At 42.4% G+C, this 10,000-nt stretch overlaps 1 protein-coding gene across 1 annotated transcript in view; it reads right to left on the bottom strand.

Annotated features, from left to right (window-relative positions):
• LOC133568030 (collagen alpha-1(XI) chain-like) overlaps positions 1-10,000 on the bottom strand; it is a 100,500-nt gene that overhangs the window by 27,653 nt on the left and 62,847 nt on the right. The window contains 3 exon segments of the mRNA XM_061919723.1: positions 1,536-1,589; positions 1,659-1,712; positions 1,837-1,890. Coding sequence (XP_061775707.1) covers positions 1,536-1,589; positions 1,659-1,712; positions 1,837-1,890 — 162 coding nt within the window.

Consider the following 10,000-nt stretch of genomic DNA (forward strand, 5'->3'; position numbering starts at 1 on the left):
TCCCACTGGGCATCTTCCAATTAAAAATGTGCTTAAAAAAACAGTCAGGTTCTTGAAAGACATGAACATGTTTAACAAAAGTGATATCAGGTTTCCCAACTCACCTTCTCACCGCGTTGGTGACCCCTGACTTAGTCCATAGGTACATAAACGTGTACGTCATGTTTAGTGAGATGCTAATTCCTATTTTTACACTTTTTTCCCCCCAAATTCCATTGCATGTTATACTCTTCTGACACCACTAGTTGGCAGTATAAGTGTCCACATAAGTGGCCATAAGACCCCAATTCAGTAGTCTACACAATTTTGGAAATAAGAGCTAAAAGTTGCTGTCCACGCATGTGGCCACTAAGGCTTATGAAATAAAGCTGCAAACAGGACTAGAAATACATGGTTGTAGATGACTCCAATGTATCCCACTGCGCGTCTTCCAATTAGAAATGTGCTTGAAAGACATGAACATGTTTAACAAAAGTGATATCAGGTTTCCCAACTCACCTTCTCACCGCGTTGGTGACCCCTGACTTAGTCCATAAGTACACAAACGTGTACGTCATGTTTAGTGACATGCTAATTCCTATTTTTACACTTTTTTCCCCCGAATTCCATTGCATATTATACTCTTCTGACACCACTAGTTGGCAGTATAAGTGTCCACATAAGTGACCATAGGACCCCAATTCAGCAGTGTGCACAATTTTGGAAATAAGAGCTAAAAGGTGCTGTCCACGCATGTGGCCACTAAGGCTTATGAAATAAAGCTGCAAACAGGACTAGAAATGCATGGTTGTAGATGACTCCTATGTATCCCACTGGGCATCTTTCAATTAGAAATGTGCTTGAAAGACATGAACATGTTTAACAAAAGTGATATCAGGTTTCCCCAACTCACCTTCTCACCGCGTTGGTGACCCCTGACTTAGTCCATAAGTACACAAATGTGTACGTCATGTTTAGTGACATGCTAATTCCTATTTTTACACTTTATTCCCCCAAATTCCATTGCATGTTACACTCTTCTGACACTACTAGTTGGCAGTATAAGTGTCCACATAAGTGGCCATAAGACCCCAATTCAGTAGTGTACACAATTTTGGAAATAAGAGCTAAAAGGTGCTGTCCACGCATGTGGCTACTAAGCCTTATGAAATAAAGCTGCAAACAGGACTAGAAATGCATGGTTGTAGATGACTCCAATGTATCCCACTGGGCATCTTCCAATTAGAAATGTGCTTGAAAGACATGAACATGTTTAACAAAAGTGATATCAGGTTTCCCCAACTCACCTTCTCACCGCGTTGGTGACCCCTGACTTAGTCCATAAGTACACAAACGTGTACGTCATGTTTAGTGACATGCTAATTCCTATTTTTACACTTTTTTTCCCCCCAAATTCCATTGCATGTTACACTCTTCTGACACTACTAGTTGGCAGTATAAGTGTCCACATAAGTGGCCATAAGACCCCAATAAGAAATGTGCTAAAAAAAAACAGTCAGGTTCTTGAAAGACATGAACATGTTTAACAAACTCACCTTCTCACCGACAGCTCCTGGTCCTCCGATACCACCGGGAGGCCCTAAAGCTCCCTATGGAGGCAGAATTCATACCGTTGAGCGCAATTTTACACGACTAATGTCGTCCACATGCACACTTACGCTGGCTCCACCAGAACCCTGAGGGCCTCGAGGGCCTGGAGGTCCAGGAGGACCCTGTGACAAGACAGAGACAGATATTAAAGACAAAAATGTCAATTAAAAAAAGTACCGTGCATGCATTGTTTTACATGTAAATATCTGGAATATTTAACACATTTAGACCTAAAAGTACACTCACCATGGCTCCCACGTCTCCGTTTTCTCCCTTTTCACCCGGGGGACCTGGCATACCCTAATAGAGGCGAAGGGGGTATTTGTTAGAGGCGTAGAACATCAGAAAAGCAATAAGACAACAATTTTAATGCCATCATGAAGCCCCTAGCTCCGGGGTCGGGAACCTTTTTGGCTGAGAGAGCCAAAAAGCCAAATATTTTTATATATATTTCCGTAAGAGCCATATAATTTATTTTTTAACACTAAACACAACTAAACACTACATTTTTAAGCAAGAACAACATTTCTAGAGTATAATAGGTCTCTTGTTCTTTGTAATAACTTTGTTATCCTGAAGCTAACTGTGGAGGGGGGCGTGGCCTGCGGGCTTGCAGCGAACTGGGACGTGCCAGGACCGGCTTCGAAATCAGCGACAGGTGCGTAGGTGGCCCACCTGGGCCTTGTTATCTAATCACCTGTCGCTCTGTTATAAGCAGCGGCCGGGAGGAGAGACGGGGTTGGGGCTGGAAATACAATTTCTGGAAAGCAACTGAGAGACTCATTGAAAAATAAAACAATATTGTAACCCTGAAACAGGCTCTCATGTCGGTGCTTGGTGGTCCGAAGAACCCCCAGGAGGGCAAGCCCTACACTAACCAATAATAATAATAAATAACTTCTTACCATTAACGCAACTTCTTGAACAGGTGCGGTAGAAAACGGATGGATTAAAAATGCATGAGAATGTTTTATATTTTTGACATTATCTTTAACACTGTGATTACAAGTGGAATTAAAGCTGCAAGCAGCGTTGGTCGGGCCCGCCTTTGGCTGCCGAGACTCAAGCCCGGGTATTAGTCAGACCTACATAGAAGTTTTTTATTCATGTCTCTACGACATTCCTAACAGAAGTTACAAGCAGTTTTGTCTGTGTTTTTTCTTAGGGGGCGCTAGAGTGCACTTTTGATTTTTGGGGTGTGGTTTGTTATTAGATGGCAATTTTCGCCAGTCCTAATGTGTGTGTAAAATTTGGTGAGTTTTGAAGCATGTTAAGGGGGTGAAATTACAGATGGTTTTTTTCTGGATGTTGTTGATAAATGGCTTTCGCTTTGCATAGTCGTGCTTTAACTTGCACCTTGAAACATGTTCAGGGGGTCAAATTACAGTTCAAAGAGGCGTCGGAATAATAATAAATGAAGAATAATAAAACGCACGAAAAACAATAGGTCCTTTGGCCATTGCCAAAGGACCCCCTGTGGGAGTCCTTTGGCAATGGGCCACGCGGGCCCTAATTATTCATTACTTATCGTTTATATGTGTAAAAAATACACAATAATATATAATGTAGTAACACACACTTTCATAACAATATGTAATATGTACAATGTTTACCGTGTTTTGGTAATTTCACTCATTGCTGGAACTAATTCCTCGGCACATTTATTTCCGTTTCCATAGCAGCTCACTTCTGACTCCTAGCAACAATTGTGTCGTCCTAATTCCGGAAACAAAGGCATGTGTGTGTTGTAATCATGGCAGTTTCGGTAAAAAACAACAAAAAAACCCACTATTTTTGGACAAATGCAGATTCACAACCTTATCTTTTTGAAGCTGAATATACAGAGGATGAACTACTGCTTATAGAAGCCAGCATGAAGGAAGAGTGAGACGTTGGAGCAGACCTAAGCTGAGAGCGTCCGTGAAAGTAACTCGAAACTGCCAAATGTGGAATTTGAAGCCGTGCTACTTCGACATAAATGGGATGCTTACCCAAATAAACCGAGAACAGACTTTGCTGGCCAGCTGGACCAAACAGACAACTGTCCATGGAGTGAGTCACAACTTATATTGATCATGATACACGTCATGTGTGTTATTACAACTACAGTACATACTAGCCGTGTACAAACAAAACATAAAATAATACTTTACAGATACTGTAATATTGTTTTTTCACTCAGTACAGATTAGTGTGGCATCACAGTATTACAAACTCAACGGTGTTTCGTGCTTATGTAGAAACCAGCTTATCTCTTTCTCGTTTGGTAGAGTGGCCGGGGCCAGCGACTTGAGGGTTCCAGGTTCGATTCCCTCATTCGCTGTTGTGTCCTTGGGCAAGACACTTCACCCACCTGCTCCCAGTGCCACCCACACTGGTTTAAATGGAATTTAGATATTGGGTTTGACTATGTAAAGCGCTTTGAGTCACTAGAGAAAAGCGCTATATAAATATAATGCACTTCACTTCACTTCAATAGCGCTTCTCCAGAGAGACAGCTACAAACACACAGAGGTTATGGCTCAGAAAAATTCATTTTAACATGTCTAAAATCCGACATCGATGCTAGATGTTGGAAAATACACAACGCTGAATTATTACATGGGGCTTTTAAATAAATGCATGCAGAGAAGTACATTATTCATACATATATCAGCATGGATAAATGTAATTGCGCTGCTTGCTGACACGCAACTCGAAACCGAAATGACATGTTGCATTAATCACCACATTTGGGTTCGTTTCCGCCCAGACCGTTTTGTTGATTTCCTTTACATCCGCGCTAGTGCGGCAGGCTAATTTACACTCGCTCCCAGCTATAAGACATCGGCTTTGCGAGAATGTGCGCCTATCAGGCTCATAAATAACAACGGTGTTTGTGAAAGACCAACTCTTTTGACGCGCAGACGTCAATCGATACAAGTCTGCTAACGCTGGCGGGATTCGTCCGCTTCGCAATTCCTAATTTTCCGCCCGCCTGGAAGGTTTGGGACTCAAACGCTGCGGATAATTTCCGAGAGTGGCTGGGCTCAATGAGGCAATCTTAATTAAAAGACCGGAGACTGAGTGCATGATGTCCAATTAAAAGCCAATAATACACTATCTCGCCCTCCTTTGCTCTTAATTCTCATCCTCGTTGAGTTTTTAGATAATTAACTATAAATCCCGAAATGTGTTGTCTTTCTAATCCAGTGTTTTTCAACCTTTTTTCAATCAATCAATGTTTACTTATATAGCCCTAAATCACTAGTGTCTCAAAGGGCTGCACAAACTACTACGACATCCTCGGTAGAGCCCACATAAGGGCAAGGAAAAACTCACACCCAGTGGGACGTGGGTGACAATGATGACTATGAGAACCTTGGAGAGGAGGAAAGCAATGGATGTCGAGCGGGTCTAACGTGATACTGTGAAAGTTCAATCCATAATGGATCCAACACGGTCGTGAGAGTCCAGTCCAAAGCGGATCCAACACAGCAGCGAGAGTCCCGTCCGCAGGAAACCATCCCAAGCGGAGGCGGATCAGCAGCGCAGAGATACAGGCAAGCAGTACATGGCCACCGGATCGGACCGGACCCCCTCCACAAGGGAGAGTGGGACATAGGAGAAAAAAGAAAAGAAACGGCAGATCAACTGGTCTAAAAAGGGAGTCTATTTAAAGGCTAGAGTATACAGATGAGTTTTAAGGTGAGACTTAAATGCTTCTACTGAGGTGGCATCTCGAACTTTTACCGGGAGGGCATTCCAGAGTACTGGAACCCGAACGGAAAACGCTCTATAGCCCGCAGACTTTTTTGGGGCTCTAGGAATCACTAATAAGCCGGAGTCCTTTGAAGGCAGATTTCTTGCCGGGACATATGGTACAATACAATCGGCAAGATAGGATGGAGCTAGACCGTGTAGTATTTTATACGTAAGTAGTAAAACCTTAAAGTCCACAGGAAGCCAGTACAGGCGTAATGTGATCAAACTTTCTTGTTCTTGTCAAAAGTCTAGCAGCCGCATTTTGTACCAACTGTAATCTTTTAATGCTAGACATGGGGAGACCCGAAAATAATACGTTACAGTAATCGAGACGAGGCATAACAAACGCATGGATAATGATCTCGGCGTCTTTAGTGGACAGAATGGAGCGAATTTTAGCGATATTACGGAGATGAAAGAAGGCCGTTTTAGTAACGCTTTTAATGTGTGACTCAAAGGAGAGAGTTGGGTCAAAGATAATACCCAGATTCTTTACCGTGTCGCCTTGTTTAATTGTTTGGTTGTCAAATGTTAGAGTTGTATTATTAAATAGAGGTCGGTGTCTAGCAGGACCGATAATCAGCATTTCCGTTTTTTTGGCGTTGAGTTGCAAAAAGTTAGCGAACATCCATTTCTTAATTTCATTAAGACACGCCTCCAGCTGACTACAGTCCGGCGTGTTGGTCAGCTTTAGGGGCATGTAGAGTTGGGTGTCATCGGCATAGCAGTGAAAGCTAACACCATATTTGCGTATGATGTCACCCAGCGGCAGCATGTAGATGCTGAAGAGTGCAGGGCCAAGGACCGAACCCTGGGGAACTCCAGAACATTTTTTATCATTGAAAAAAAAAAGCGGCGACACTCTACCAGCCGAAAACATTACAAAAATGAAACTCAGTAGCCAATATTGACAATATAAAGTTGTTCTCCTAAGGGTTAGATATGAATTAAAACCATAACCATGTCTAGCATTAAAAGATTACAGTTGGTACAAAATGCGGCTGCTAGACTTTTGACAAGAACAAGAAAGTTTGATCACATTACGCCTGTACTGGCTCACCTGCACTGGCTTCCTGTGCACTTAAGATGTGACTTTAAGGTTTTACTACTTACGTATAAAATACTACACGGTCTAGCTCCAGCCTATCTTGCCGATTGTATTGTACCATATGTCCCGGCAAGAAATCTGCGTTCAAAAGACTCCGGCTTATTAGTGATTCCCAGAGCCCCAAAAAAAGTCTGCGGGCCATAGAGCGTTTTCCGTTCGGGCTCCAGTACTCTGGAATGCCCTCCCGGTAACAGTTCGAGATGCCACCTCAGTAGAAGCATTTAAGTTTCACCTTAAAACTCATCTGTATACTCTAGCCTTTAAATAGACCTCCTTTTTAGACCAGTTGATCTGCCGCTTCTTTTCTTTTTTCTCCTATGCCCCCCCCCTCCCCTGTGGAGGGGGTCCGGTCCGATGATCATGGATGAAGTACTGGCTGTCCAGAGTCGAGACCCAGGATGGATCGCTCGCCTGTGTATCGGTTGGGGACATCGCTACGCTGCTGATTCGCCTCCGCTTGGGATGGTTTCCTGTGGACGGGACTCTCGCTGCTGTCTTGGATCCGCGTTGAACTGAACTCTCGCGGCTGTGTTGGAGCCACTATGGATTGAACTTTCACAGTATCATGTTAGATCCGCTCGACATCCATTGCTTTCGGTCCCCTAGAGGGGGGGGGGGGGGGGTTGCCCACATCTGAGGTCCTCTCCAAGGTTTCTCATAGTCAGCATTGTCACTGGCGTCCCACTGGATGTGAATTCTCCCTGCCCACTGGGTGTGAGTTTTCCTTGCCCTTTTGTGGGTTCTTCCGAGGATGTCGTAGTCGTAATGATTTGTGCAGACCTTTGAGACATTTGTGATTTGGGGCTATATAAATAAACATTGATCGATTGATTGATAACCAAATATAGCGCCTGTCTCAAAGTAGGTGTACTGAACTGGTTTCAAAGTAAACAAAAACAGAATGCTGGACGACAGCAAAGACTTGCAGCATGTGGAGCAGCAGACAGCGTCCACAAAGTGCATCCGAACATGTCAGTGTGTGAATGGGCAAATGTGGAAATACTGTCAAAGCGCTTTGGGCTCCTTAAAAAGGGGTAGAAAAGCGCTAGACAAGTACAACCCATTTACCATGACACGACAATCTACAATGTCCCCAAAATGAAGGATGGCGACAACTTAAATAGTCTGGATTGTCAAAACAAAGCAGGTGCGGGGAATAACGCTGAAGGAAGACATGAAACTGCTACAAGAAAATACCAACAAAATGGGAAAAGCCAAAATAAGAGCGCAAAACTAAAAACTCCAAATAAGTCAGGGTGTGATGTGACAGGTGGTGACAGTACACCTACTTTGAGACAAGAGCTATACTGATGCATGCTTGCTTATGCTTTAAAGTCATATCCAACAATCGCGACAACGAATTTTTACTGTCTACTGAGTTTCCTTTTTTAATAATTTCTGCTGGTAGTGTGTCTCCGCATTTTTTCAACGCAAAAAATCTGCCTTGGCTCAAAAAAGGTTGAAAAACAACGTTATAAATAATGAGCCTCTCTCCAATTATTTCCCTGTAAATACATAAACACCCCACTTATATTGAATCATTTATTGTTTATAGTACAAGTGTGTTCCCGCTTGGACATCTGTAAATGTCAGGAACAGCGGGAGGCAGGATGCAGGTAAAAAAATGTCTAATGCTTAAACCAAAAATAAACAACAGGTGAGTACCCCTAAGAAAAGGCATTGAAGCTTAGGGAATGCTATGCAGAACAAAACTAAAACTGAACTGGCTGCAAAGTAAACAAAAACAGAATGCTGGACGACAGCAAAGACTTACTGTGGAGTAAAGACGGTGTCCACAATCTACATCCGAACATGACATGACAATCGACAATGTCCTCGCAAAGAAGGATAAAAACAACTGAAATATTCTTGATTGCTAAAACAAAGGAAGACATGAAACTGCTACAAAAGAATACCAAAAAAAAAGAGAAAAAGCCAATAGAAGAACTAAAACACCAAACAGGAAAGCAGCAAAAAAGTCCGAATAAGTCAGGGCGTGATGTGACAAGTTGTAACAGTACACTTACTTTGAGACAAGAGCTATACAGAAATAATGAGCCTCTCTTCAAATACAAACCCTGTTTCCATATGAGTTGGGAAATTGTGTTAGATGTAAATATAAACAGAATACAATGATTTGCAAATAATTTTCAACCCATATTCAGTTGAATATGCTACAAAGACAACATATTTGCGTATTATGTGTGGCGCATTATGAAGCGTAAAATACGACAGCGGAGACCCCGGACTGTTGAAGCTCTACACCAGGGGTGCCCATTACGTCGATCGCGAGCTACCAGTCGACCGCGGGGGGTGTGTCAGTCGATCTCCAGCCAGGCTTTTAAAAAAAAATAGACCTAAAAATGAGTGATCATCAATCTTCACCAAGACGTCACTTAAATGACATTCACGGTACCGGAGGGTCTTGTGAGATGACGCTGGCTGCTGCAAGATCATTATTATGAAAATATGACCGAGAGGAAGGCGAGAAACACTTTTTATTTCAACAGACTCTCGCGCCGTCCCTTCCGTCAAAACTCTAAAGGCCGACTGCACATTTCCTATCTTCACAATAAAAGCCCTGCTTCATGCTGCCTGCGCTAACTAAATACAGAGTCTCGGAAAACTGGCGTGCACAAGCGATCCCTCAGAAAGCTGGCGTGCACATCACTTGCTTTCCGAGACTCTTATTTTGTTAGCGCCGGCAGCACGAAGCAGGGCTTTTATTGTGAAGATAGGAAATGTGCAGTCGGCCTTTAGAGTTTTGACGGAAGGGACGGCGCGAAAGTCTGTTGAAATAAAAAGTGTTTCTCGCCTTCCTCTCTGTAATTTTTTCATAATAATGAACTGGCAGCAGCCAGCGTCATCTCACAAGACCCTCGGGTGCCGTGAATGTCAATCAGGCAAGCTACGGAATTTGCGGCCAATGTTTTTCTTGTAAAGTGTATGGAAGCTGGATGAATTAAATGCCAAAAACCAACCACTTTCATGTGGTATTGTACAGAAAGGACAACTTTTTTTCTCCTCCATTTGAAAATGTGGGCGTTATCATCATTACTGTCTGATTCCAATCAATGCAAGTCATCAGAATCAGGTAATACACCAACTTATATTCTTGTCTTTGTGAAAAAAAGACATCTATATGTGTTACACACGCTTGTATTATCATTAAACACATTTAACTTGTTTACAAAAATGTCTCTTTCATAAATAAATAAATATAAATGATATATATAAATGAGGTAGATCCCCTCGAGTTGGTCAATTGAAAAGTAGCTCGCCTGCAGAAAAAGTGTGGGCACCCCTGCTCTACATAATACAAGAATGGGAAAGAATTCCACTTTAAAAGCTTCAACAATTACTTTTCTCAGTTCCCAAACGTTTGAGTGTTGCTAAAAGAAAAGGTGATGTAACACATTAGTGAACATGCCCTTTCCCAACTACTTTGGCACGTGTTGCAGCCATGAAATTCTAAGTTAATTATTATTTGCAAAAAAAAGAAATGTTTTTCAGTTTGAACATCAAATATGTTGTCTTTGTAGCATATTCAACTGAATA

The sequence above is a fragment of the Nerophis ophidion genome, linkage group LG14, assembly GCF_033978795.1.
Source record: "Nerophis ophidion isolate RoL-2023_Sa linkage group LG14, RoL_Noph_v1.0, whole genome shotgun sequence".
Lineage (NCBI taxonomy): Eukaryota > Metazoa > Chordata > Actinopteri > Syngnathiformes > Syngnathidae > Nerophis > Nerophis ophidion.